Below are 25033 nucleotides of genomic sequence, written 5' to 3'. Positions count from 1 at the left end.
CCCCAAAAAAGAAAGAATACACATTCTTTTCCAGTGCAAAGGGAACATTTTCCAAAACTGGCCACGTGCTGGGTCACAAAACATAACTCAATAGAATTGGGAAGATAGAAATTATATCAACTATCTTTTCAGACCACGATGTGCTGAAGATAGAAGCTAATCACACAGAGATGCGGAGAACCAAATGGAACACCTGGAAATTAAACAACTGATTGTTGTTTAATTGTTGTTGAACAATCAGTGGGTCATGAAGGAAATCAAGGAAGAAATCAAAAGATACCCTGAAAAAAATGAGAATGAAGACACAAGCTACCAGAACTTATGGGACACAGCTAAAGCTGTGCTAAGGGGAAAATTTATAGCTCTGCAAGCATTCCTCAGGAAGGAAGAAAGGGCCTACATAGATAGTTTGACTTCACAGCTCAAGATCTTAGAAAAGGACCAGCAAATGGAACTCAAACAGACCAAAGGAAAGAAACAATAAAACTTAGAGAAGAAATTAATGACATGGAAACCCAAAAAACAATCCAAAAGATGAATGAAATAAAGAGCTGGTTCTTTGAGAAAATAAACAAGATTCATAAACCACTAGCAAGACTCACAAAGAAAGAGGGAGAACCCCAATAAACCAAATCAGAAATGAAAAGGGGGACATCACAACACAAACCAATGAAATTCAAAAGATCATCAGAGACTACTTTGAAAATCTGTATGCTACGAAACGAGAGTACTTAAAAGAAATGGATAAATTCCTTCATTCCTACCATCTCCCAAGACTGAACCAAGAAGACTTGGAATACTTGAATAGACCTATTAATATCAAGAAAATTGAAACTGTAATCAAACCTCTTCCCAAAAATAAAAGCCCAGACCCATATGGTTTAACGAGTGAATTTTTCCAAACATTTAAAGAGGACCTGCTGCCAGTTCTCCTCAAGCTTTTTCAGGAATTTGAAGAAACAGGAACTCTCCCAAACAGTTTCTATGAAGCACATATCTTCCTAATGCCAAAAGCAAATAAAGACACCACTAACAAGGAAAACTACAGGCCAATATCCCTGATGAATAAGGATACGAAGATCCTCAACAAAATATTAGCAAATAGAATCCAACAACTCATCAAAAAGATCATACATCATGACCAAGTGGGATTCATCCCGGGGATGCAAGGGTGGTTTAATATCCAAAAATAAATCAACATAATCCATCATATCAACAAACATAAAAATAAAAAAAATGATCATTTCAATAGATGCAGAGAAAGCATCTGACAAGATCCAACACCCATTTATGATGAAAACTCTCACCAAAATGGATTTAGAAGGAACTTTCCTCAAGATAGTCAAAGCCATCTACCACAAACCCATGGCAAGCATTATCCTCATCTGAGAAAAACTAAGGGCCTTCCCTCTAAGTTTAGGGACAAGACAAGGATGCCTACTCGCACAACTTTTGTTCAACATAGTACTGGAAGTATTTGCAATAGCATTTAGGCAAGAAAAAGACATTAAGGGCATCCAGATAGGAAAGGAAGCAATCAAGCTCTCAGTATTTGCAGACGACATGATTATATACCTAGAGAATCCTAAAAGCTCTACTAAGAAACTCCTAGAAACAACAGACTTGTACAGTAAAGTCGCAGGCTATAAAATCAATACCCAAAAATCCATGGCCTTCCTATACGCAAAGAGTAAGACAGAGGAAATGGCATTAAAAAAAAAAAACAAACAATCCCATTCAAAATCGTTCCCCAAAAAATCAAGTACCTCAGAATAAGCCTAACTAAAGAGGTTAAGGATGTGTACAAAGAAAACAAAACCCTACTCCACGAAATAAAAGACGACACAAGGAAATGGAAACATATTCCCTGCTCATGGATAGGAAGACTTAACATTGTCAAAATGTCAATACTCCCCAAAGCATTATACAGATTCACTGCGATCCCTATAAGGATACCCATGACATTCTTCAAAGAAATGAATCAATAGCTAAAGCAATTCTTGGGAAAAAGATGATGGGAGGCATCACCCTCCCCAATCTCAAACTCTACTACAAAGCGGTAACAATTAAAAACAGCATAGTACTGGAACAAAGGCAGAGCTGCAGACCAATGGAACAGGGTGGAATATCCCTACACACAACCCCAAATGTATGATCATCTAATCTTTGATAAGGGAGCAAGAAATGTGAACTGGGGCAAGGAAAGCCTCTTTAACAAATGGTGCTGGCATAACTAGTCAACCACATGCAAAAGAATGGGTTTAGACCTCGACCTAACACCATGCACAAAAGTCAGATCAAAACAGATTAAAGTCCTCAACATCAGATGACAATCTATAAGGCACATTTAAGACAAGGTCGGCAAAACCCTCCACGATATTGAAGCTACAGGTATCTTCAAAGAGGACTCCCCACTGACCAGGCAAGTGGAAATAGGAATAAACAAATGAGAAGCTTCTGTACCTCAAAATATACAGTGACCAGAATACAAAGACAGTCTACAGAATGAGAAATCTAATACCCATCTGAAAAGGGGTTGAAAAAGTCCTTGTAAATCAAGGACTTACAAGGCACTGGTTGAACTCCACAAGAAGAAAACATCCAACCCCATCAGAAAATGGGGCAAAGAAATGAACAGAAACTTTCTCAAGGAAGAAATCCGAATGGCTAAAAGGCACATGAAAAATGCTCCTTGTCATTAATCATCAGGGAGGTGCAGATCAGAACAACAATGAGATATCATCTCATACCACAGAGACTGGCCCACATCCAAAAGAACTAAAAGCGACCAGTGTCGGCGCAGATGTGGGGAGAAAAGGACTCTTTTACACTGCTGGTGGGAATGCCAACTGGTTCAGACCTTTTGGAAAACAATATGGTCTCTTCTCAAAAAATTAGAAATTGAGCTCCCATTTGACCCAGCAATACCATTTTTGGGAATATATCCTTTAGAGGCAAAAAGGTATAGTCGAGATGACATCTCCACTTGTATGTTCATCGTAGCACTGTTTACAATAGCCAGAATTTGGAAAAACCCAAGTGTCCAAGCACAAGTTAGAGACTGGTTCAAGAAACTGGTACATCTACACAATGGAATACTATGCAGCTTTTAGAACAGATGAAGCCATACAATTTGCATATAAGTGGATCAACATGGAAAGTATCATATTAAGTGAAATGAGTCAGAAAGAGAGAGACAGACATAGAAAGATGCACTCATCTGTGGAATATAAAGTAACAGAATGGGAGACTAACACCCAAGAATATTAGAAATAAGTACCAGGTTTGCTCCATGGCTTGGAAGCCAGCCTCACATGCTAGGGGAAAAGGCAGTTCAGATAGAGAAGGGAACACCAAGTAAAGTGTGGTTGGATGACCCACTCGGGGTGGGAGATGCGTGCTGAAAGCCGACTATAGACTGAATACGATGGCCACCCAATGCCTCCATTGCAAACCACAACACCCCAAAGGAAAGAAAGAACAAAAGGGAATGTCCTGCCACAAAGGCGGGGTGGGGTAGGGTGGGGGGACAAGGTGGGTGATGGGAGCAATGCTGGGGTCATTGGTGGAGGAGAATGGGCACTGGTAGAGGGATGGGTACTTGAGCAGTGTATGACTGAAACACGAGCATGAAAATATGTAAATCTGTATCTTTACCCTCACAGTGATTCATTAATTTAAAATAATTTTTTTTTAAAAAAAAAACAACCCTGAATAAACGGTTTGAGGCCTCTTCCTGTTCCTGGAGCGAGCAGATACCATTGGGCTACACTAGGACATGACAGGGATGAATGGAGACATTACCAGGCCCCACTTGAGCAAACTGAAGATCAATGGGATGACAAGTGATACAAGTGACAAGAAGACAAGAGAAACTGAGACTAACATACAGGTGTTAGGGAACAATTTTTTTTTCCTCTTTGGGTCATACCTGATGATGTACATGGGTTACTCCTGGCTTTGCACTCAGGAATTACTTCTGGCGGTGCTTGGGAGACCATACAGGATGCCGGGAATCGAACCCGGGTTGGCCCTGTGCAAGGCAAATGCCCTACCTACTGTACTATATAGCTCCAGTCCGTAGGGGCCATTCTTAAGAGTTACTACAAACACTGAAAGTTATGGTGAACATCAAATGACCCCTAAAAATGCAAAACAATCCTGAAGAAAAAAATGGATACCTCATGTCCCTGATTTTATTTATTTTTTTGGCTTTTATGAGTAAAAGTAAACCTGGCAATGCACCGGGGTTACTGCTGGCTCTGCACTCTGGAATTACTGCTGGCTGTGCTCGGGGGACCATATTAGTTGCCGGTGATACAAATCCAGGTGAGCTTCATGCAAGGCAAATGCCCTATCTGCTGTACTAGCGCTCCAGCCCCCTCCCTGATTTTATACTATACTTCAAAACTGGAATTCAAAACAGAAATGCAAATCAGTGGATTATAGCTAGGAGCTCAAAGTTAATACATATGGACAGTTAATTTCGACAAAGGAGGTAACAGCATAAAATAAAGAAAAAGCATCAATAAATGACGTTTAGAAGGCAAAAACCCATGTTCAAAATATGGAAGTTGATCACTATCACCTATCAGGTTCAAAAGTAAACTCAAAATAGACTAAGGATTTCAGTGACAAGATTTAAAACCCTAAAATACACAGAATGAAGAAAACCTAGGCAAAGCACTCAGTGATATTCATTCTCATGATAACTTCAGTATTCCATCCCAATAACAAAGAAAACTAAAACAAAAAAATAAGCAAACAGAACTGCATCAAACTGGAAAGCTTCTGCATAGCAAAACAAATTATCATTAAAATAAAAAGATACAAATGACTGGAATAAAATATTTGTTTACTATACATCTGACAGAGGGCTAAAATCCTAGATATATAAAGAATTCATAAAACTCAAGAACAAACCAACAACCATATGAATAAAATAGGTGCTAAAGATTACTAGACACTTCTCCAAAGAAGGCATACAGATGACCAAAAGGCACATGAGAAAAATACTCTTCCCTGATTATCAGAGAAATGCAAATCAAGATGGCAATGAGGTATCACCTCTTATTAGTGAGAACAGGCTATATATAAAGGGTCAGAAATCTCAGCGCTGGCGGGGGAGTGGAGAAAAAGGAACTTACTATTGGTGAGAATTTAAATTGGTCAAATCTCCATGAAAAACAATATGGAGCTCTCTCAATATATTCACTGTAACATTGTCACTGTCATCCCATTGTATTTTTAATATTTTGAGAGAGAGAGAGAGAGAGAAAGAGAGGGCTCTCAAAATATTCAAAATGGAAATCCCTTATGACCCAGCAATTCTATTTATTTGAAAACATAAGAACACCAATTTGAAGACAAACACACATCTATATTCACTGTACAGCTATTAACAACAGCCAAGATATGATAGCAATTGAAATGCAGACTAACAGATGAGTGGAAAGAAAACATGATTCATACTGATGGAATATTACTCAGCTATAAAAAGGCCAAGAGTCTGCCTTTTGTAACAGTGTAAATGAAACAGGAAGGATCAGGCTAAGTGAAAACTCAAGAGAATAAAGACAAGTACAAAAAAGACAAATGATAGCATTTCTACTTGGTATACAGAGAAGTAAAGCAACATAAATCAAAGAAAAACAAACCCTCCCTTTCACTCTTGATAACCAAAATAAGGTTATGTGAGGGGGAAAAGAGGAGAGATCCAGGAAGGTATGCAGTACAGTGAACATAGTGGAAGGACACTGGCAGTCTGGTACGAGGTGTGCTGTGACAACTCTTAAGGATATGAAAATGTTATACACCTAAAACATATACAGTCTGTAAACCAATGTTACCTTAACAAAGCTATTAAACAATCCTTCCATTTTCTATATCTTACTTTTTCTACAGATTACAAATTACAGATCTTCTTATATTGTTTTCTTTCCTATTATAGGTCATTCCCTCTGGTCCCTCTTGGGAAACAGGACTCTGAAACACAGTGTCTTTAGAGCTAAATATACCTAACCACACACAGGGTCTAACAATCATGTGGTATTTACTTGAACTAAATTCCTCCATTTGCCTCAACTATGTATTATTGTATATTTCTTGATTTAATGTGGGTTAGCCAAATAGGATCCTCAAAGTGTGAAACCCAAAATTCCTCACTAGTTTCAAATCATCCAAATCTATGAGGGTTCTTTAAAAATAAAAATGCATTCCAGAAGAATCAGACGACAACATATCAGTTACCACAGGGAAGTCCCCAACACTGCATAGTAAGGTCAAATTAACTAGCGAAAAACCCACCCATTCCAATCTGTTAAGTTTCTATGAATTCTTGATAGAACACATACAGATAAGACAATGATGGTTATTTTACAGGTCCAGAGGGGATGGTCTTCCGAAGTAACATATGTACACAACGGAACATACGTAGTCATCTCTCATCTTTAGGAAGGAACCTGAGGTACAGTTACAGGATTTAGGAAACATTTTGTAAAAAGTTTCTGTGCTTCAAATACATAATAAACAGTGAAATTTTATATTTAAAGTGAGAATATAAAGGATTATATTTTAAATGAATGTATTGGGACATGGGAAAGAAAATGAACGAGAAAAAAATTGGAAATCCATAGGGCAATGCTTGTAAGAATAAAGCTGTGAATGCCAACTAAATTCAATTTACTTCACATTATCACTGTGGAAACTCCAAAGGGATTTTTCAATAGCCAGAAATATGTGTTTCTCTTTTCCTGTCTCAGACTCAGCAGAAGAACTGAAATGTATGCATGAAAATGAGTTCCCGGCATTTTCTCATAGGGTTTGTTATGGGGTAGGAGTTGGGGGGAAAATGTTTAGCACTCTCCAAAGGTGCAACATTAATCTCACATTATTTAATGAGAAACAGCTGGTAGACTTTATAGAAGCTGGCTTTCTTGGTCTAAGATGTTTCATACATTTGAGACGTTTTCATGCTACACAAATTTCACAAGAATTCCTATTTTACAATAATATTTGCAATCTTAGGTTTTCAGATCTAAATGTCAAATTGTCTAACATTCAGCACACGACTTGTTCTTGAAACAAGTTATTACAATGATGGGCATTCAGAGATTTTAAAGAGGGAATCACTACACCATACATCATTAATCATTTGAACTATGTAAACCGGGAGTATCAGAAATTCCTTTAGCTGTCTTTAATGTGCTTAAGAGCTCCAGAATTTTGGAAATATGTGACCATCTTGAAGTTTCTTCCATGATAAAGGGAAGAAGGTTTTCTTTTCTAACCTATGTTTCCAGCCCCAGTTTTCTGAACAATTATTACCTTTCTTTCTTTCTTGCTTTCTTCTTGCTTTCTTGCTTTCTTGCTTTTTGGCTCACACCCGGCAATGCACAGGGGTTATTACTCCTGGCCGTGCTCAGGGGACTACATGGGATGCTGGGAATCGAACATGGGTCGGCCATGTGCAAGGCAAACGCCCTACCCGCTGTGCTATAGCTTCAGCCTTATTACATGTCTTCTAAGTAATAAAGCACTGTATCACTGTCATCCCGTTGTTTGTTGATTTACTCGAGTGGGCACCAGTAACATCTCCATTCCTCCCAGCCCTGCGATTTTAGCAGCCTCTCCTAACTCATCTTTCCCAACAAATGGAGGCTCTTTCAGGGTCAGGGGAATAAGACCTATCGGTACTGTTTTTGGCATATCGAATATACCATGAGTAAGTAGCTTGCCAGGCTCTGCCCATTCGGGCGGGATACTATTGGTAGCTAGTGAGGCTCTCTGAGAAGTATATATATGGGGCGCCCTGAGTGAAAACAGCCTGGCGTGGAGTCTAGGAATAAAAGGGTGTTAAAAAAAAATAGCCAACCCTTAAAAGTATCTGGAGCTTTGAGTTAGCATTATTTGAAACAGTTGCTTGGTCATATTAGAAAACCAGTATCAATAAAATTTTAATTCACTGTGTGCCCGCTACCTGTTATTTTAATTCAGGCTGCCACACCACAGACTGAAAGACTTGAACAACATATAAAAGGAATGTATGTTTTAGTTTTGGAGCCTAAATGGTCATTTCCTGCTGAGGGCTGATTTCTCTTCTTGTTTTCAGAGCGTCACCTTCTTGCTGTGTGAGCTCTGGTTCATGAGGTAGTTAATGGCCACTAATCCTATCAGTAAGGCTCTACCTTTATGATTTCATCTAATCCTCTCCCAAAAGCAAGCTTCAAATATCATCACAAAGGTTAGGGTTTCAACACCCGCAACCTGGGGACAGAGGAAGTGGGGTGACACAAATGTTTGGTCTGCAACACCTTTTAAAATCAAAATTATTTACTTCCTTTATACTGCTTCTCTTTAGGCCAGAAGGAATCAAATTTGTCTTTTGCACAAAAGGAAGCCTTTGTATGCATTATGGTTCACCCTTTACTAAAAGGATTTAAGAACTTCGTAAATATTCCACCATCAATAGAAATTAATCAAACATTTTTGGGATCACAATCAATCACAATCATTATAGCATGTTTTATTTTTTTTAAATCATACTTGATACATGGAAGAAATATGTAAATATCATCCCACCCAACTGAAGAACCAGGACATCAGCATTTGCACTGAAGCTACTTTGTGTCTCTTCCTAATCTAATTCACTCCCCACCCTTCCCCACAGATGGTTTTCAAGCTCCTCCTTGTCTGACAGTCTGTCTGGTTCATTTATGGAAGAGAAAAACATGCACGCCTGAAACTTAGATTCTTCTTATTTTAAAAGGAGAAACTGATATGTTATCTTGTGGTTTAGTTCCCAAGTGAAATTTTAATAACGAATCATACCCAAAGTAGAATTAGTGCTCAGTACTTTTTCTCTCTTGATAAGTCTAATGAAGAAAATGGCAGGAAACGTGTGTGTGTGTGTGTGTGAGAGAGAGAGAGAGAGACAGAGACAGAGACAGAGACACAGAGACACAGGGAAAGAGGGAGAGAGAGAGAGAGAAAGAAAAGAGACAGAGAGACACAGAGACACAGGGAGAAAGGGAGAGAGGGAGAGAACGAGAGAGAGAGAGAGAGAGAGAGAGAGAGAGAGAGAGAGAGAGAGAGAGAGAGAAGGTGGGATAACATGATAAGAAGTGCTAAAATGAACTCCTAAATTTTAGCACCTGTAGTGGTCTCTCTACTACACATTCTTTTCTCAAAGAGAGAAGCAGCCCAGTTGACACAGGGACCATTTACCCATACCAGCAGAAATGTCTGGCTTAGAATCTGGAAAAAACCCGAATGCCCCAAAACGGATGACTGGTTGAGGAAACTTTGGTACATCTATACAATGGAATACTATGCAGCTGTTAGAAAAAAGGAAGTCAAGAATTTTGTAGTTAAGTGGATGGGCATGAAAAGTTTCATGCTGAGTGAAATGAGTCAGAAAGAGAGAGACAGACATAGAAAGATTGCACTCATCTATGGTATATAGAATATCAGAGTGGGAGACTAATACCCAAGAACCGTAGAAATAAGTACCAGGAGGTTGACTCCATGGCTTCGAGGCTGGCCTCACGTTCCGGGGAAAGGGCAACTCAGAGAAGCGATCACCAACTACATTGTAGTCGAAGGCCATGTGGGGAAGGGAGTTGCGGGCTGAATGAGGGCTAGACTGAGCACAGCGGCCACTCAACACCTTTATTGCAAACCACAACAGCTAATTAGAGAGAGAGAACAGAAGGGAATGCCCTGCCACAGTGGCAGGGTGGGGTGGGGGGGAGATGGGATTGGGGAGGGTGGGAGGGACGCCGGGTTTACGGGTGGTGGAGAATGGGCACTGGTGAAGGGATGGGTTCCCGAACTTTGTACGAGGGAAGTATAAGCACAAAAGTGTATAAATCTGTAACTGTACCCTCACGGTGATTCTCTAATTTAAATAAATAAATAAATAAATAAATAAATAAATAAATAAATAAATAAATAAATAAAAAAGAAACGTCTGGCTTGACAAAATAGACACTGTTTTGGCAAAAGCTACCCCCTAATGAAAAACAAAAAAAAAAAAGATATTTTCCAGCATGTGCTGTTATAAAATGATACAGAGTAGTATGATGAGTTCATATAATACAGACCACATAAGCAGGCAAGGAAACTTGCTTTAAGGGACTTTGGCATTACAGTAAGAAAGGTACTGCTCAAAGACTCGATTACCTAAAGTACCTAAAGAGTTCCCCAAATGCAGACCTCCAGCATTTTCACTTTTTTCTTTTTTGAAATCCCAAGTAACATCAGAATTATGATTCAAGAAAGTTGGAAATTAAAAAAACAGTGTGACCTTTTCGGTACCAAGATTTGACATGAACAAGGGGAATGATAAAGGCCAGGCATGAGCCCTTACCTAAAGCTAATAAGACTTTTTCAAAGAGGAGAAAAAAAATCCACATAAACCTTACTCCAGATGAAAGAAATGTTTTTATCTTGCACAATGCTATAGATACTTATATAACCAAATTTTGTATTACTAATTATTTTTAACTGATAAAAAGAAAATATACTACAATATTAGAATGTGAAAACTCAAAGTTAATATAGTAGTCAAAAGCCCAAAGTTTCCATTTTTTTTTTTTGGCTAAAAAAATTCTGAACTTATATAAAAACATTATAGGATATTCTATTATATTTGAGTTCATATACACACATAATTAAAACCTGAAAATCTACCCTCATTTCTGTGTAACAGCATGGACTCAAGACAAAAATAATTATTTGTTTAAATTCTTAAGAAAAAATATTAAGTTAGAATATATAGATTCAAAATAATTAAGTATAAAGAAAGAATATAGGTAGAGATTTAAATTCTTCATGTGTTCCAAGCAGCTATGAATGAACCATTTACGTAACACATCTAAGAAAAGATGTAATCTTCAGTGCCCAGCAGACAAACACTGAGCTACGTATTCTTCAATTTGGGGGATAATCAGTTATTTACTACAACAAAACAAACCACCCCCAAGATGGCAGATTTTCAGGGGATTCTTCTATGACATGAATGAGCCAGGATGATAGGATGGCTATTATCTTCCAGAGCCTGGCCTGTGAGCTCAGTTGTGACCAGAATGTCTAGTACACCCGGATGGCTATTCATTAGACTCATAACTGAAGTTAGGAGGATACCTGGGCAGTGCGATGGCATGGCAGCTGGGGTTCAAGAAAGAGCACTCTTTAGACAAGAAACTGGGAGCTGCTAGACCAATTCCAAGTCTAGTTCTGGAACTAGTATCACAGTATCACCACTGCCATAAAGTTTTGTTAATCAAAGCAGTCCTAGCCTTAGCTCAGAGTAACTGTAGGAGGGGAAAATAAGAATATAAATAATGAAGGATACTTTGTTTCCCTTTAAGTAACAACTCACTACATTAGGACTGGTAGAACATTGGTCAAATGTGATATTTAGAAAAAGCTGATTATGAAGGAGAGAATTGTTAACCAGGCATATTGAGAAACTCTATATTAGAACATGATAAATGCATGAGCCTAAAACATAAATATTAAAAAATTACACTAGTCCTACATTTTATTGTGCTTCACTATTTAATATACTTTACAAAATTCCGTAAAAACTACAATTAAATCATTAATTTCAGCCAGCTACTATTTTAATACATATTCTTTAAAATGGGCATATATGTATGTATGTATGTACATGTACTATGTATGGGTGTGCAAGGCTGTATATATACACATATATAATCAAAATGCATCTTGAATTGGTAAGCTACTTAAAACTTATGTATTTATTAAGATGTTGAGTGGCAAGAGGTGAAGGCTAAATTCTAAAAGAACTAATCTAATAATATACTTTCTCGATTATTGGTAATATGTATTTTATCCATATGTCACCTGGAATTGTGCTTGGCAAATACAAACAACTTAAGTGGGTAGGTAGAAAATGCTAGACTATTCAAAAGTATCTATGTGTCCATTCTAACTACACTGAAAACCTTCAAAAATCATACTAAAGGTTTAGGACCCTAATATGCAAGGTCCCACTAGGCTATAAACTGTGTATCTTCACCATATTACTTCACTTCATCTCTTAAAACTCTTTGTAAAATGACTTTATCCCTGCTTGTGAATAAGTATAAGGGAAATGGCAGAACCATACTCACAGAATTAGAAGAAAATCTAACCTGTCTGGTCTCTATTTGCTCTTTCAAGTAAATCACAGATTTTTCATGCTACCTTCAAAATTAGATAGTAGTAACTGCTATTATTTCTGATCCGTATTAAAAATATACATTTTTTTAACACTTCTTGTGTTTCCAAAGTCTGTTTCACCACTAACTTTTGGAAGCAACATAGGGTTATCAATAGAAATCTAAAGAAACTTGTCAATTTTTAGGAATTTAAATCATGCTTCTGTTATCCAGCCATGTAATTTTTATATAAGAGCATACGTGTCTGTAAAAAATACAAAAGGCACGAGCACGAGGAAGGGGTGATGTGATGTGCGTTGTTAGCGGCCTATTGGGGCGGCTCCCTCCCTCCCTTCCCTCCCTCCCTCTCTCTCTCTCCCTCTCTCTCTCTCCTAGCATTCGGTGCTCTTGAGCCTGGCAAGCTACCCATCTCGTATTCAATATGACAAAAACAGTAACAACAAGTCTCACAATAGAGATGTTGCTGGTGCCCACTCGAGCAAATCAATCAGCAATGGGATGACAGTGCTACAGCGACAGTGCTACATGCTACAAATTTACAAACCTGAAATTGTAGTAAAAATATATACCCAAAAAAGTACTCAGTAAAGTATTAACACAGTCATTTAGAAGCCTTCTGAAAAAAGATTGATTCCACACTGCACTCTAAAGTGCATATTCAGGAAATAAAAATTTTATATACCTAACATATTAGTGAAGTACATTTATCCTCATTAATGTTCAATATGATGTCCTAATTCTACATAAACAAATGCAAGTGGTCTGGAAAAAAATATTAAATAAAAAAGATGAACTTGAATTTTTTTAGCTAGATTTTCTTACATTTTGAAAACTGTAACATCAAGGAAACAAAAAATCTAATCATAGCAACAGGATCTCATTTGAATCTATATTAGCACACAGAACTACCACTTCACAGTTTTACTGCAACTGGTACATTTAGAATCACACTGTGCTATAAATGAAGGTATTCTCTAAATATAATAAATCAGTTATAATTACAAAACTATGTGTATTTTGCAAACTAATAAAAACTGTATATTATTTTTTATGTTACACACATAGCACCAAAACCTGATAAACATTTAAACCTAAATTTACTATTTCGATCTAATTTGAAAATTGGTCATCTACAAAGTACAGTAGTAAATTTTAAGAAATGATATTATTTATATGCTTATGACTCTTTAAGCATACTAGTATTAGATACATTATATATAATTATACCCTGTGCTAAAATTTTTAAAAAGTAATAGTAACAAAACATAGAAACTGCCATTCACCTACTTATGAGTTAATTTTGAAAACTGCAAAGAGTACAGATGATTTTTCTCACAGTTATGTTTATTTTGTGGACATAATTGTACACAAGTCAGATTCTGTTACATGGTAAATACTAAGCTAAATGTTGCACAAAACACAAAAGAGCTAACAATTAAGCAGAATGAAAAGATATGTATGAATAACTGAGCTTCAAAAATTCTGATAAATACTAGAAAATTAGTGCAGAGAAGAAGCCAGAGTAATTTAAATAAAGAATGCAGATGTTCTAGCTACAGGTATGAGGAAAGATATCCTCTTTTTGGGAGCAAGAAAACTGGAGGAATTCTATATACTGTGTAGAGTTCAGATTTGGAGAAGAGGTAATTTGTTAAGTATCAGTGCTCATGTTCTTTAATTATTATGATTCCCTGAATAAGAAACGGGACTGCCAAGGTAAAAGACTAGAATGAGTCTGGGATGAAAATTAATTCCTGCTATAGAAATTTACATCAATTTTGTCATACAAAAATGGCTTAGAAACAGAAGTGGGCTGTGCTCTAAAAGGGCTATGGATAAATAGGTAGATCCACTGACCACAGAAAACTTTCTGCAGTAATGAAAGTCACTTTATCTACTGAGAGAATTCAAACAAAACCTACAGCTCTAAGTACACGCAAGAGTACTAAAATTCCCAAACTACTTGTACTTCAAAACTGGAGAAAAAAAGAAAAGGACAGTAATTATTTAAAAACATCACCCAAAAGTCATTACTAGTACTGAGTAAATCTCTGCTACTTTATAGTTTCATACACATAATTTAACTTTCCCTGAAAGTAGAAACATGTCCTTGGATTATCCTGAGAAACAGAACACTTAGGTCATGTGAAATAATATACGAACTACCTACATTAACAAATACTATCTACTTAGTAGGATTTAATTCCTTGCTATTATTATATGAATACCAGTAGAATGGGAGGGAAAGCTGTGGAAGCATCAGGAAAAAACAATTTTGAACTGTATATTTTTCATTAAGAAAAAAATTAATTTTAAAAACAAAATTTTTATTTCTAATACCATCATCCTGATATTTTTTCATAGCATATTTTCACTACAAATAATTTCAAAGTAATCAACCCCTTAAACACTACAAACTCATTTAAGGAATTAACTCCTTAGATATTTTCTTTCGATCTACATAAAACTTTAAAAATATTTTCTAATTTTTAAAATAAAAGATCAGCTTATTTTACAAACGACTCTGAGATTCAGAGTAATTTTTAAAAAAAAATATCTGTTACATGAATCACTGCAAAACTTTAAAGTGGATTACCAAAAGCTGTAAAGAATTACATTTCAGTCAAATTCCACAAAAACATGAAGCAGTTAAGGACAATGCAAGTTGTACTTTTTATCTATGATCTTACATTGATGGGAATTATACCTTTTGCAGAATATGCTCTCTGCTTTATTTTTCTTCCACTATACCATAATAAAACTCAGTCAATACAAAATTATAAACAGAAACAAAGGTGTTAGATAGATCTAAAAAATCAATAGCACAATTTTCACACCTTGAAGTGGAAAATTCTAGCAAGTAAATCTTCCACCAAATTAAAAAATACAAATATTCTAAAAAAAGATAGTATTTCTGATTTTGATCATCATAAACATAAAATAATATATCCATGTTGTCATAATTTAATTGCTAAAAAAGCTGCAGTCATATTTAACAAAAAACTTTTAGTATCAAATATGTAAAAGAAAGGCTTAAGATGCAGGCTTCATCAATTCTATGAACATGTTACAACTGCCAATAACAGATACAGCAGCATTTCATTTTAGTGAAAAGATGCCAATAAAAATATAGCCATATAGCTGTATGTTTGTACACATATAGATTTGCAAAAAAATAACTGAAGAAATATATAATATTTTAAATTACTTACCTTTCGTCCATCACTTGCATGGCAATTCACATTTAGAGGAGTCAGTAAAGCCATTAGTTTTTCTTCATTACCACTCCTATAAAAACGTAGTAAGTCAATTTCTATGATATTATAGTTTCTTATCAATACTTATGCATTTTTTTCACAAGAAAATAGAAAATATAGGTTTGTTTTGTTTTGTTTTATATGGTTTCAATGAACCTCTTTTGTTACATCCAATTCAATTAATGTATTCCTAATTAATTCTAGTTAATCACGGAATAGTGGTACTTCTTGAATAATGCAGCTTTCGACATTTTCATTTGTTTTATTTATACACATAAAGCCACCTTCTTAATTATGGACAAACTTTATTCTGATAAGTGATCTAAAATACTGGAGTTAAGAATACAAATAAAATGCTATTCAATTAAATTATAAATGACCAAGAACAAAAGAAAATGGATGAGAATTTTAACATTTACTATATGCTCCTCATTCAAGCTTTGTTTAAAAAATTTTCAAAGGAAAATGAAGATACAGGTATTGAAATACTCCACGAATTTCATTCAAAGAGCTGGGCAACTAAGGTTTATAGGTATCTTAAGAAATGTTCCAAATAAAATTAACCTTACAATCATCTCCATACTGAGAGATTGTATCATTTAACAGACTTATCATGTAAAACAAAGATTTAAAATAAAGTCTCATCCACATAATTGCATAAAATCCAAGCGAGACAATAACACGCTATAATTTTCATAGTCTCCACCTGCCCTCCCCCTTTCTCCCTTAAATGTATTATACTCACTTAAAATGAATGGAATCACTTACCTAGCAGCTTCTAGGAGTTCGTCTTTCTTGTATTCACCTAGATGATTGCAAAATATCATGCTGTTAGCATTTGGCAGAAGACAGATGAAGAAATGCAGCAGGCAGCAAATAGAGAATTAAATAGAGAAGAACAGAAAGAGAGTCCACACCCCGCTGGGTGATGGAGCCGTGACGTTAGCCAGCTTGTGAAGGCAGCATCACCAGTGCCTTGGAGACGGGCAGCAAATTGACGCAGCTTCTTGTCCAATCCTCAGATGAAATAGCTTCCTTCAGACAACCAATGAATGCGAAATCTCATGTCCAGAAACACATTCCCTCTGATAACAGCATGCCAGCTGAAGACAATGTCCCCTCCCCCCTTTCTATTCAGGCTGTCACAGTATACTTGGGAAGCAAAATACATTCTGAGACAAAAGCAAAATAATGTTCCCCTTTAAAGGTACAAGTAACTAGCCTTCCCGAAAAAGCTGTTTTATTTGTAAAGGCATGGGAAGTTAAAACAACAACAACAAAACAGCAACAACAGTAATTACCATTGCAGAGCTTGAGAGCAATGGAAAAAAAAAATCTGAATCATGAAGCCTTTGCCTCAATAGGGCAGGTCTGTAGACTAGGAAGACGTGAACTCCGTACCAAATGCTAGGAACCTCTCGGAGGTAGTACTCCAAAACCCAAACACTGACTACCTTATATGACACAGTGGTAATATTAAAATCAGACTATTCTAACGAGTTGCAATATTTATATAAATTCAATACCAATTTTAACAAAAAAATCCTAACCAAAAATATTAAAAAATATTTTGGAAATGAAGTTAACAGTTAAGAATGAGCAGATATCCAACTATCTATTGAGGATAGAATATCCCATTCTATTTTATAATATGCCTCAAATAAATACATATATAAAATTTAAAACTTCCAAATGAAATTTAAGGTATTCAAGATCTGACAATTTTTCTTTGGTAAGTTCAATATAGGAAAAAGGAGACGCACTATTTCTTAATTTGAGAAGTAAAAAGACTAGCCAAGACTATGATTCAGCTATAATACAAGGACTACGTTTGCCATAACATTAAGAAGTAATTGTATAAAATGTGAAAGCAAATAATTATATGAAAACCAGGAGCAGGAATGCAGAGAATATAACATTTTCAGCGAAATGAAAAATCTCCATTAGTTTATTTTACATCTTATTTGTAAACATGGATTTATTTGCATTTTATTTGTTCTCTATAGGGTACAGAATGTTAATGTGAGTAGTAAAAAGACACTGCCAGATCACTAGCACCTTGTTTCTTTTTTTTAAGTTTTATATCCCATCATTAAGTTTTGAATCACTAAGTTTTGTATCATTAAGTTTTATTAGCCCATCATTAAATTTTGCATCCTATCTCTTAGTTTAAATTTTGTCTTGCTTCTTGCAATAAGATTATGTTAAGACCTAGAAATCAGAAAAGATTATTTCAGATCAGGAAAAACTGTCAACCATTTTCCCCTAAGGGGACTATGTATATACCAATAGTTACAAATCAAACAATGTATATTGATAAACCAGAACTCAGTGTTACACAGTCTTAAGAATTAATTGATCTTTCCAGTCCTCATGCATTGCTTTCCAGATTCCTTGATTGACAAGTTAAGACTCATGTTATTATTATATCCCATGGCCACTAAGATGTCTCTCTTCCAAAGTCAAAGGCTTAACTTTACTGAACATTTTAGGTGGTGACAGAAAAACCAATTTTGAAAGCTTCTAGTAAGGAAATAGCATAACCCAAACCTGTAAATGCCATAAGGATCAAGAGCAAAATAAATCAAAACATGAAATCATCTATAAAAGACTGTATGCCAGACTCAAAACCAAAACAGATGCCATCACCTCCAAACGTAAGGAATATTGATCTATTTTAAAAAAGTCAGAATGGAAAACAGAAACCCATTATTTTTGTTTTGTTTTGTTTTGTTTTTTGCTTTTTGGGTCACACCCAGCGATGCTTAAGGGTTACTCCTGGCTTTGCACTCAGGAATCACTCCTGGCAGTGCTTGGGGGACCATATGGGATGGTGGGGATTGAACCCAGGTCGGCCGCGTGCAAGGCAAATGCCCTACCCGCTGTGCTATCGCTCCAGCCCCCAGAAACCCATTATTAAAGTAAGAAAAAAATCTTTAGAAACCTATTAAAGAGCTAACAAAGGTTGCTCCCAACAGGATTAATAGAAGGCAGGGCAACTTTGGGTGGTTCCAGGTTTCTGGAAGAGGGATACTGTGCAGAGTTTTGAAGGAAGAGGAGATCCTCACAGGATGAAGTGAGGGAAAATAGCGATGAGAAAGAAAGGTGGTAGCTCTGAAAACCTGAAGTAGAGGAACCTGCAGAGCAGTGAGTAGAGGCAGAGAAAAAATACAAGGGTCAAGAATAATTCTTAAAATAAGTTTGAACGTTATTTTCAAGACAATGAAAAAAATAAAACATTTTAACAAGGGAAGTATAAAGTATATACTTAATTGTGAATTTTACAATATGAAAAATTTCCCTACTCTTTACTCCAGTGAACTTTTTTGCTGGGGTGGAAATTGGCAAAAGCATGAGGCAACAGAATGAATTTTGACTGAGTTCATATTTAAGATTAAGTATATATTTCTCATATATTGCAAATAAAACTAATATTTTGAACTGAAAATTGCTACCTTGAATTCTAAATCATATTGAAACATGATTCTAATATGCCAAAAAAAGTTTAAAATATCGTAGAAATTCAAGCCAGTCTACCTATATGAACTTACCAAGTATAGCCTGTTTTTTACAAAAGGGACATTTCATGCAAAGAAAATGTTATTTGCTCAAGTATAAACTGCTAATAAAACCAAACTTTTTAAAGGAAACATGTATATGCATCCAACAGTTAGACACAAGTATTACAAATGACTTTCTACCTTTACTACTAAAGCTCCTACTGCTTTAATCAGCCTTTCTGCAGTACATGGCAACATCCACTATCTGGTGCCCGAGGACCACAATCCATAAACAGCCTAAGCTATTATTTCAAATGCTACATTGCAGGAACAACTAACATAATAAAATTAGAGTCCCTCACACACTCTGACAACAAATCAGAACCACTTACTTAACAGTCAAACCACCAGCTCAGTTTCATTTTAGCTGAAAATCTGAAAATATTCTGGCTGAGACTATGGTGCTCTGTGGAGCATTTATATTCTTTAATAACATCCAGATAAAGGCAAGCAATGGATCAGCCAGAAGGAAACTAGGCAATTATAGTTTAGCAGCCGGGAATGGAGAAAATAGATGCTGAAAATATTTTTCTTTGATTAGGCTAAAATAAGTGGGATAAGAAAATAAACTGCAAAGCTCCTGTTTCTGTAGTCTTGATTGCTTTTATTAACAAGGTAATGCTGTAGTACAAATAAAGATAAGCGAATATATGGAGAACAGGAATGAAAGAAGAGGTTGAGAGAGAGTGAATTAATGTACTAAACGAGCTCGCTTATCAGAAAGGCAAAAATTATAACTTCCTTCGTATTTTTTCTCTTAGGTAATTAAACCTCTCTCTCCTTTAGTGTATAGGCAAATCACTTTCTGAGTAGAAATGAAGAAAAATTACATCAATAAATAAAAGCTATATAGTGACATCTCAATTTCAATATTTTAAGGAGCTTCTGTCCCTTCCTTTCAATATCTGACAGGAACAAAGTAGACTTGGCTATGTAAAAATGTCATTTGGTTTTGTTGAAATGGAACAGCATGAAATGATTATAAACACAGAATCATAAATGCTTAAATAAAGGACTGAAAAAAAATGAAGTGATCTTTTTTCTACTTTTAGACCATGCATAATACATGTTGGTCAGCAATGTCTCCTTATACAAAATGAGGGAGGTATTATTTGAAAGATACCTGTCTCCTGTCATCTCACCCCTCAACTTCTGAAACCCTGTGCTAAGATCATCTACAACACATTCACTTACAGTAAATGAAACACGTGCTAAGGTAATTAAATTAATTGCCTAAGGCCTTACTAAGTATTATTTTCTATCAGGTCCTCAACTAAGCTAATATCTAAGCACAAATTAGCTTCTGAACTAAAATAGTAAGTACTTACAAATCTGAGCTTTGGAAAAAGCTATGTAAACATAAGAATAATAAAATAATAATGACAACAAAATATTTTGAAAACTAGGATCAGGGATGTGCTCAGCAGTATAATATATATCTCAAAATGTATGAAGCTTTGAGTTCAATCCCCAGCACTAAACATACAGATAATACTAATTTTAAAAATGGCAGCTAGTAGGGGCCGGAGCAATGGCACAGCGAGTGGGGTGCTTGCCTTGCACACAGCTGTCCTGGGTTTGATCCTGACATCTCATATCCCCTGAGCATCACCAGGAGTGATTCTTGAGCATCAAGGGTGTGGCCCAAAAACAAACAAAAAAGACAACTAACCTTAAGTTGGTAGCACATATTTACATAATAAAATCAAATCTATATACCAATATAGAACTGCTTTAAGGTGTGTGAACTTTTTCTTAAGAGTTTGTAAACACATAGGTTTGCCTTTTAATATTTGAACCGAGGGGAAAAAAGAATAAAGAAAATTCATTTCAGGTCTAAATTCAAATGATCAATGCACTTTGCATTTCTCATAATATGCTTTTATTTTTATTCTTTACACTTTAGCAATCTTTTTAAAGGAAGACATACAAAGACTTTAACGTAGAATTTCAATCACCAGATTTATGGACCCTTAAGCAGTGCCATGAACTGAATTCTAAGATATATTTTTATCTAGGTGCCTAGAAATTTAAGGGGTAAACTGATTCTTGTAACTATGCTTGATCACCCACAGTGGCAATAAAATATTAATTTAGGTAACATATCCCATTGTGTTTTCATGGATAGATTTGAAAATTTAAAATGAGCTATGCAATTGTGAAAGAAATAAGCTTGAGTACTAGTAAATATTCTCATCTCATAAAGTTAAAGCTGTGTTTCCACTAAAATCAATTTCAAACTAAGTAGTCTACTGCTTATAATGACCCACAAAATTTTTGAATTATTTTTCTTTCTAAATATGTTCATGTATATGTTCAGAGCAATTAGTGAATTAGCGAAGTAATTAGTGAAGTCTTTTCAGAGTCTCTATTCTACTTCAGAATTCCACTCATTCTAACGCAGGTTTCTGGTTTACTGGGTATTTTGTCATTAGAAATATGGTCAAACTAAATATCCCATATATAGAATAATTTGGGATGTCTAAATTCTAGGCTTGAACAGAGTATTTTTCCTTTCCTTCTATTTGTTCTCCATCTCTGATCTTTATTATTAGCTAACACTGGCTATCATTAAACATTCCCTGTGCTATAATATCATAATATTAGGACAGAATGCCTTCTGAGTTATCCTGTCCAACACAGTTATCCCTACATCTGCATGCCTCCTCTTAACCAAACAAAAGGATCTTAAAAATTCTCCTCCTCAGTAGATACAAATGATTTATCCCTACCACTTGAAACTTGGAAAATAATTTTAAATTTGAGGTATCTCAACATATACTTTCAGAGTGTCATGCATACAATGTTATAAAACCATACTCTCCACCTGAATCCCTCCACCTTTCCCTGTGTCCCCCAACCCTAAACTCCTCCTGTGCCCCTGCCTCTCCCATTCCCATAATGTCCATTCTGTAGAGATCAATTCTCATGTTCTGTTGGCCATTCATTATTCCCTTACTATGTTTATTTATATCCTAATATATTAGACCATTCTGTTCTCCTTTTGACTAATTTTATTCAGCATGATGCTTTCCAGATCATTCCCTGAAGCCAGAAACTTCTTTTGGACCATGTTAAGAGTGTTTTTAATGAGTATTTATGTCATTTTGTAGTCCATAAATTATTTTCCTCATTCTTGCTCTTAAAATTGTTACTGCCAAAAATCTAATCCTTTTTTCCTTCTGATTACCAAAAAAGCATTCAAAACACAAAATATAGGGAAAACACTGAACTGTTTGATTAAAGATCTGGATGAAGTTCTAACTCTGCCATCAATTTTCTTTTATGATTTTAGCTTCCCAGAAGTCTCCACTGTAATCTGAAAAACGAGAACGAGGGGTTAAATGATCCTTAAATTTCAGCTCTAAAATTTTAATCCTGTATATAATTCTCAACATTGGTCAGATGTTTCTATAAAATAGTTTCAATGCTACTCCAAACATAAAATTATCTGGGTAAAACCACTACTAAACTATTATTTAAAAAGTTGCACCTGGATATAGTGGATCAGTGAGCAATTTACCCAATTTGTACTACATACAAGGCTAAAAGTTCTAAATTTTTGGTAACAGGAAAAAAAAAGCTAAACATAAATAGGTCTTTCAGAAGTTAGTTTTTCAGTTTAATTCTGATGCTTAACTACAAATATTTCAATATTGTTTATTAAGAAAAAAAAGATATATTTAAGAAAAAATATTTACCTAAATGTGAAAACAGCTATAAACTGAGATGATACTTATGAGAATAATTTCCCTATTGTTTACGAACCTGTAGATATTTCATTTTACACAGAGCTGCTCAAAATCTAAACCAACGTCCAAAACCATTTCAAAAAAACAATGTAACGTTGAGACAAAACAAAGGCTCTGAAAAAAATATAGACTGCAAATAGCAATGTGGCCGTTAATGATTTCTTTGTAAGCAGTAATAGATCTCTCTTAGCCCCAGAAATATTTAACACTTATATTTTATTTATGGAAATCAACAAATAATTTATGTTTTTGACATTTTGTCAATTGTATTTAGAATTTTTTATTTAAAAATATTATTTGGGTAAGAGATACTACAGGGACCCTATCCCCAGGAATAAGTTTAACAAAAAGAGATGAAATATGCATACAAATAAAACTATAAATCATAGCAGCACTGTAGTACTGTCGTCCCGTTGTTCACTAATTTGCTCGAGCAGCCACCAGTAACATCTTCATTGTGTGACTTGTTGTTACTGTTTTTGGCATATCGAATATGCCACAGGTTGCTTGCTAGGCTCTGCCATGCGGGCGAGATACTCTCGGTAGCTTGCCGGGCTCTCCGGGAGGGATGGAGGAACTGAACCCGTGTGGGACTGGAGCAATACCATATCGGGTAGGGCATTTGACTTGCATGCAGCTGACCCGGGTTCAATTCTTCCGTCCCTCTTGGAGAGCCCGGCAAGCTACCAAGAGTATCCCGCTCACATAGCTGAGCCTGACAAGCTACCTGTGGCATATTCATATGCTAAAAACAAAACAAGTCTCACAATGGAGACGTTACTGGTGCGCGCTCATGTAAATCAATAAATCATTAGTAAGAGAAATAATAGTGAACAGCTGAAAACACAAGTAACATTCCCTTTCATGGACTAAAGGATTAATCTGTCAAAATGTAAATCTTTCCCAAAGCACTAAACAGATTTAATGCAGTCCCTGTAAAAATACCCATCACCTTTATAAAAGACATATAAAAATGGTCTTGAAATTTTTATGGAGAAATAACCCCACTGCACATACACTGACCAGCCAAAGCAATCCTAGAAAAAAAAGAAGTTGAAGCCTCCCAACTTCAAACTATACTATAAAGCTATAGGACTATCAAAACAGTATAGTCCTAGAACAAAGACTCTCAGACCAATAGAACAGAACTGAGAATCCAGAGACTGATCCTCAGGTATATGAATCTTCAACAAAGGAGCAGAGAGTATGAAGCAGAACAAGGAAAAGTCTACTCAACAAATGGTTCTGGGAAAATTGGTAAATCACAAGCCAAAAGAAAAAAAAATAGAACTCAGACCCTGTACTAACATCATGCACAAAAGTCAAATTAAAATAGACTAAAGACTTAGATATTCATAAATTGTATCAATAAAAACATAGGTAGAACACTTTATGACACTGACGCTAGATGTATATTCAGTGATTCAATGCCACTAGGCAAGCAAAAGGAAGCAAAGATAACCAGATGGGTCTAGATCAAACTAAAAACCTTTCGCACCCTTCCTTTCAACCCTCAAAATTCCTATGAACAAAAAGACATCCCACAAACTGGGAGAAAATATTTTCATTCCACTTATCTGATAAAGGGTTAAAGTCCAAGATATATGGACACTGGTAGAACTTAAAAAGAAAACGTCAGTAGCTGGAGCAAAAGCACAGCAGGTAGGGTATTTGCCTTGCATGTGTCCGTCCTGGGTTCGATTGCCAGCATCCCATATGGTCCCCTGAGCACCGCCAGGAGTGATTCCTGAGTGCAAAGCCAGGAGTAACTCCTGAGTATTGCTGAGTGTGACCCAAAAGGGGAAAAAGAAAAAGAAAAAAAAATGACAACCATCTCATCAAAAAATGGGAACAAGAGATAGAAATTTCCTTGAAAAAAGACATACAAGATGTCCGAAGTTTACAAAAAATGCTATGTTTCACTTATCAGAGAAATGAAAATCCAAAGAATGAGACCAGCACACATCACAAGATGGAAAAACAACTAATGTTGGCGAAATTGTGGGTAAACAGGGATCCTCATTCACTGCTAGTGGGAATGTCAACTGGTAGTTTTTTTTTTTGAAAAATAATGGACACTTCTCAAAAAAAAATTTAAAAATTAAACTCCCATATAACCTGGCAATTCAACTTCTTGGCATCTACCCCAGGACCCAAAAACACTATTCAGAAAAGACATGTGTACTCCTATGTTCATCGCAGCACTATTCACAATAGTCAAAATCTGAAAAGAACCCAAGTCCAAGAACAAATGACTTGATAAAGAAACTAGCACA

General features: G+C 35.7%; 1 protein-coding gene across 2 annotated transcripts in view; it reads right to left on the bottom strand.

Moving 5' to 3' along the window:
* Window positions 1–25033, bottom strand: part of TNKS (tankyrase) — a 220061-nt gene that overhangs the window by 91813 nt on the left and 103215 nt on the right. For both annotated transcript variants that reach the window (XM_055139929.1, XM_004618903.3), the window contains exons 4-5: window positions 16214–16250; window positions 15401–15476 (exon numbers count right to left, since the gene is read on the bottom strand). In XM_055139929.1, coding sequence (XP_054995904.1) covers window positions 15401–15476; window positions 16214–16250 — 113 coding nt within the window. The remainder of the gene's footprint in view (window positions 1–15400; window positions 15477–16213; window positions 16251–25033) is intronic.

Source organism: Sorex araneus, chromosome 1 (genome assembly GCF_027595985.1).
Source record: "Sorex araneus isolate mSorAra2 chromosome 1, mSorAra2.pri, whole genome shotgun sequence".
NCBI classification, from domain to species: domain Eukaryota; kingdom Metazoa; phylum Chordata; class Mammalia; order Eulipotyphla; family Soricidae; genus Sorex; species Sorex araneus.
The sequence above is the reverse complement of the archived record's forward strand: the minus strand, read 5'-3'. Positions and strand labels throughout refer to the sequence as shown.